We start from the raw sequence: 5,523 nt of genomic DNA on the forward strand, positions 1-5,523 counted from the left end.
CCAAGTATAAATACTAATTAATGATTTACAAATGATGTTAATCATAAAATCTCTTCAAATTTTTTGCAACTATGATTTGCACTGTTTCAATTAGCTAGACCTGGGTCAAAATGCAATGGTTTAATTATTAAATATTTTGATGACACATTTTTTCACTTTACACTAATAAATGACAGTTGTGGTTACATGAATTTGAGTTTAATTAGTTTGTCCAGATATGTATAGAGGTAGAGGTCTTTTTATCAAATTTAAATGGAAATTCAAATCAAAGTTTTTAATCAACCACCAAACCAATAAGATCAATTGAAGGGTCAATTTCAACTTTCAACAATGCAAACCCAACCTACTTAGTTAAAAATACTACTAATAAATGTTTAAGAGGAGTCGTTAACTAATCTAATAATAATATATAGAATTATGTTAAGTAATTAACAGAGGTCCTGTCAACTCCTATTATTAAATAGTCAGTTAGGATTGTTACTCATTTGTTTTGTCTTAAATCCAGATACTTATGAATAAGTATAAGAACTAATTAATTGTTAAATAGCTAACAGTGTAGTAAAAATCTTTTGTTAGTATAAAACTGCTTTTTAACCTTCACTTTTTGGACAATTTAAAGATTAGAATTAACATTTAAAATTTAAAATTTAGAATTTTAAATTCAAAATTTAAGAATTAATGTTTAAATTTAAAATAAAAATATAATTTTAAAAAATTAAGTAATATTAACTAAAAAATATTTGATTCCCTAATTGAACTCATTTCTTATTTCGCTACCTTGTCCAATGCATTTAGAGTAATATTTGGCTTGTAAAAGATCAATTAAGATTTTACTTCATATATTATGATTTAATTTATATGAAGAACTAATTTGATGCAAGAACATAGAATATAAATTTGGTAGGCGAGGGAGAAACAATAATACAGATATAAAAATTGAAAAAATCATCCTATCACAAATAAAGTATTTTAAGCATTAGGATAATAAAAAAATTGAGGATGATGTAAAATATATAATACAAGTGAACTAGTTAAAGTAGTTGAGGGAGCCCATTTTCTTGTTGGTGAATCCAATCCAAGTTTTGTCACGCTCCATTTTTGGGGAGCCCATTTATCTACTATTGGGCCCAACTACTGAAGACTAGTCTGGGCACGAGGAGAAAATAATACCCCATTCGGGTCCGAGCACAAAGCTATTACACTATTGACCCAAAAAGAAAAAAGCTATTACACTGATGTTCCCCAATGGAAAAGACATTACCCTTTTGCAGATCTTTTTCAAAAGCTTTATATACTTTTATTTTCAATATAATTACAATGCTCTGAATTATTATAGCTTGTTGCTGAATTCTTAAGCAAATGGAACCTAAGCATCAATCAAGTAAATGACACAAAGCTTTTTTCTTTTTAATGAGGGAAATGACGCAAAGCATAATGGCTTCGCACCAAAATTGGGCATCAATTGAAACATAGAAGATACATGAATTGCATAATAAGGCAAAGCAAAATGATTTTGTAATTTCATTCGGGTCACTAACGAGTAATCAAGAGTAATCCCAAATAAAAATAAAAAAATAATTAAAAACCCCCTAAACCCAAACCTTACAAGAAACTGCAAAACCTTCCCACACCCTATCCTCACTTACAAAATAGGGGGAAAATAATAGGTAAAAAGAAAGGAAGATAATAGAAAAGAAAATTGATATAAGTGAGGTAAGGAAAGGAGATCGCATAATCCCTTTTGTTAACAACTACACATGCAATGGCAAAAACAACATCAAGGCTCAAAACACTTGATTGATGAACCCCCCAGGTAAAATCCGCTATGTTCATCGTCCCTGTAGAAACGATTTGACCATATCAAAACCGGTTAATCAGCGTGAATATGAGACATCATTATGCTCCTCATCTATCAATCAGCCTTCAGATCTTCTGTTTAAGAGTGACATCAAGTATCCCAATAGAGACTTTAGGTTTGTAATGTTCATCTGTATCCACTTCTTCAATTTCCTGGCACAGAGTAATGTAACATTGAATATGAAGCTTAATAATGTAATCCATGGTTGATTTTGCACAGGTTGCCGGCATTAAATCATTATTTCTCAGAAATAAGAAAGATTATAAGTGAAATAACTAATATTGAAATTGCTTTGATGGAATTTCATTCCAAAACACAAAATCAAGTCAGCATATTAACTTATCTATACAGATGGTGAAATGAAATTTTAACAAATATCTGCAGTGAACAACACAATTTGAAGTTGATTATTTGTTTAAATTTGGCGATAAAAAGGATAATCATTAACTTCTAAGATATGATAATATGTGTAGAAAACCTTAACTAAATGGGAAAAGATAAGGATCAACAAAACGGACATAGACATAACAATGAGAAGCAAATTCAGTCACCTGAACAACATCCTCTCCCTTGACGACTCGCCCAAACACAATAAGCTTCTCATTCAGATCTGGTATCGGTGCAGTGGTAATGAAAAGATCAAATCCTTTGTTGGTGTGCTTGCCCTTGGAAGTTCCAAGCATGAATGCTTCATGTTTCACACTACATAATTATTATAATATCTATTAATTAGAAAAACTATGCAATTGGTTATCGAAAACTTCAAATAGCTAAAGCCAAACGCCAAAAGAATAAGAAAAACCTTGTGGGTTGCTTTCCCCTCAAGTTCCAATCTTCAGTAGCTCCTGCTCCTTGGTTATCCCCGGCCTGAATCACATAGTGCTTAATTACTCGGTGAAACAGCATCCCTTTGAAATGCCCCTTTTGACTGCAAAGTAGTAGATAAAATATTAATCCTTGTTGGAAGCAAAAACAAGGACCACTTAAGGAAAATTTGCCCAGTTCATGCTTTGCATAGATCTGTTTAGACTTCCATTGATAAATAATAAGCACTGTTATTTCCACAGAAACTAATGTTTTTAAACAAGGCGACAAATGCTGTAATCCACTTACGACTGAAAATTAATAACAAGAATAATTGAGCCTTGTTCAACTACTAGATGGGATTGGCTACACAATCCCATAAACACCGTAACATCCTATCATAAATCACGTTTACAGTCAAACCATTAAAATCTAAATCTTTTTTAAATGATTTTACTTATAGTCTTTTTCCTATTTATCTTCTACCTCTAACTGTTAAGGTATCGTTTCTCAATTTCTGATATACTCTTAATTGGGGCCTTCTACAGGCTCCCTCTACTTATGCCCAAACCACTATAAGGTGAGATTATACTATAGATATTAGATGCTATACCAATTTTCTTCACTTCACCAAGGGGAATGACAGGAAAAGAAAAGTTTGCAAAAGTCAAACCCCAAACCATTCAACAGCCTTCAAATTATGAATTTCGTAGGAAAAACAAGTACTCACCAGAAGTCAATGAATTCATCAACAGCCTCAGGAGAATTATCCTTGTTCAGTTCTACTATTATTGAGCCTTTAGAGGTATCTAAAACCTATAATCACAAAGAAAATGGAGGCCAAGTTATGAGATAACAGTTTCATATGGGAATTTCAATTAACTAAAAAATAGTTCCAAAAAAAAAAAACAAATAAAAGGAATTACTGCAGCTAGGTGAACAAAACTTACAGCATATCCAGGTATCTCGGATTTCTTCGAGTCTGCATAAGAAGTTTCATGCTGCCAACAGGTAGTTTAAATTAGAAACAATGATTCTATCCATAAAAGCAAAAGGTATTAACATTCTCAATGGGAAAACCCAAATACAATAATGTATGCATTCAAATGAAATGAACATACAGTTGGCAAGATTATCAGGTAACAAGCAAATATAAAAGGAATGAAATTCTGAAAACGCTTCCCAATGATGCATTTAAGGATGTACCTCTGATACTGCCAATTGATTCTGTGATCGAAATCTTGACCTGAATGACAGTAATATTGAATTGTTAGGTAAAAGATGATGCTCATCGAAAGACTAAAGTTTTTCCCTGAGAAATGACTTATCTAAAATCTTATTACCAAAGCTTATTCCATTTAAACTCGTCTTCTTAAGAAAGAAAATCACTTCAAAATGTTTGATGGAAAGTGTAAAGCACCTATTAAACTTCAAAACTGCCTGAGACAGCATAGACTAGAGTGACATCAGAATTAAGCTAAAGGTTCAATCACCAAAAGATATGTAGAGGGTTCAATCACGATATTGGGGAAATGAATCCTCTAGCAACAAAGTAAGATTTTCAGACATCCCACTATCTCATAACAGAAGCATTTAAACATCATCACTCACAAGACTCATGCAAAACTAGATCTCAACTTCGCTATGTATCAACTTTTAACAAACACATATGACATAGCAGTCCCCACACCACCCTATGAACCTGTCTTCAGAGATAGAAACAGAAATTCTTCTACTAACCTGTTAGACCAATATCTATACGTAGCGAAGAGGAAAAACCCAATCAAGGCAAGAATCAACATGTAAAACACAATAGTGGTGGCACTTATGCGAGAAGGCCCCTTCTTCCTTTTGCTTTGTTGCAGAAGAGCCTGAGGCTTGATCCTTGCCATTTTTAACTTACTCTTCAGTTTTCCAAAGGTGCCTTGAATTTCCAGTTAAGACAATAAAATTAAGGATCAGAAACACAAAATCCAATCAAAATAAATCGAAAACCAGGATGAATATGATTACAACAACAAAGAATCGAAGTCCACTCATTCAACATCTACAGTTAACTTGAACAACAGAACTAAACAGCAATCAAACCAAACTCCATGACTTAAAGTTTGAATATTTTCAACATCTATGAAGTCCTCGAGGCTTAACCTCTTTGCATAACAATAATTTTCCTCTAAATCGAATAGAGATTAAGATCCAACATGCTAATAGACTAACGCAGAGACAGTTGCAACCACTATGATTTGAGCAAAATAAATAAATAAATTATTGAAAAAAGGGAGAAAATACAAAGAAAATAAGCATGAACCTGTAAATTATTAGACCCTAAATATGCCATATCATGGATTTTGGAAAATTACAAGCTTAATTACGAAAAAAAATAAGAAATGAAGTAAAATAAATAAAAAAGGAGGAACCTGAGAGAGTGAGGAATAGGGTCAGGCACTGAGGGGATCGAAGAGAAGGAAGGAAAGAAACGACGTCGGATTGAACGTGAGTCTCTGTGTGTGAGTTGGTTGTGCTTCGATTCAAAGATGAAAACGCGAACGGAGAGAGGAAAACCTTGCTAAGAGACTTCGAAGATTTTCCAGCGTTGTCGTGTCCTTTTTTTATTTTCTTTTAAATCTATTATATATTACTATTTTTATAACCAAAAATGTTATATATTTCTCTCATTATAATTGAAATCAATTTTTTAATATTAAAAAATTTTCTCCTTTTTTTCTTTATCTTTTCTATTTCTTTCATTCATTCATTCATTTTATTTCTTTTACATATTGTTATCAATAAATAATTAAAAATTTTACAATCAAAATATACATAATATAATTTAAATAAAAAATATTATTATTTATATTTTT

At 31.8% G+C, this 5,523-nt stretch overlaps 1 protein-coding gene across 1 annotated transcript; it reads right to left on the reverse strand.

The window, feature by feature from the left end:
- Nucleotides 1-1,386: 1,386 nt before the first annotated feature.
- LOC130951746 (peptidyl-prolyl cis-trans isomerase CYP21-4-like) lies at nucleotides 1,387-5,275 on the reverse strand. Its single transcript, XM_057880454.1, has 8 exons — nucleotides 5,080-5,275; nucleotides 4,403-4,586; nucleotides 3,869-3,908; nucleotides 3,613-3,663; nucleotides 3,393-3,478; nucleotides 2,661-2,786; nucleotides 2,410-2,560; nucleotides 1,387-2,010 (listed from the first exon to the last, which is right to left on the reverse strand). Exons 2-8 carry the CDS (start codon nucleotides 4,552-4,554, stop codon nucleotides 1,924-1,926), a joined length of 693 nt encoding a protein of 230 aa, XP_057736437.1. The 5' UTR covers nucleotides 4,555-4,586; nucleotides 5,080-5,275; the 3' UTR covers nucleotides 1,387-1,923.
- Nucleotides 5,276-5,523: the final 248 nt, after the last annotated feature.

The sequence above is a fragment of the Arachis stenosperma genome, chromosome 9, assembly GCF_014773155.1.
Source record: "Arachis stenosperma cultivar V10309 chromosome 9, arast.V10309.gnm1.PFL2, whole genome shotgun sequence".
In the NCBI taxonomy this organism is placed as follows: Eukaryota; Viridiplantae; Streptophyta; class Magnoliopsida; order Fabales; family Fabaceae; genus Arachis; species Arachis stenosperma.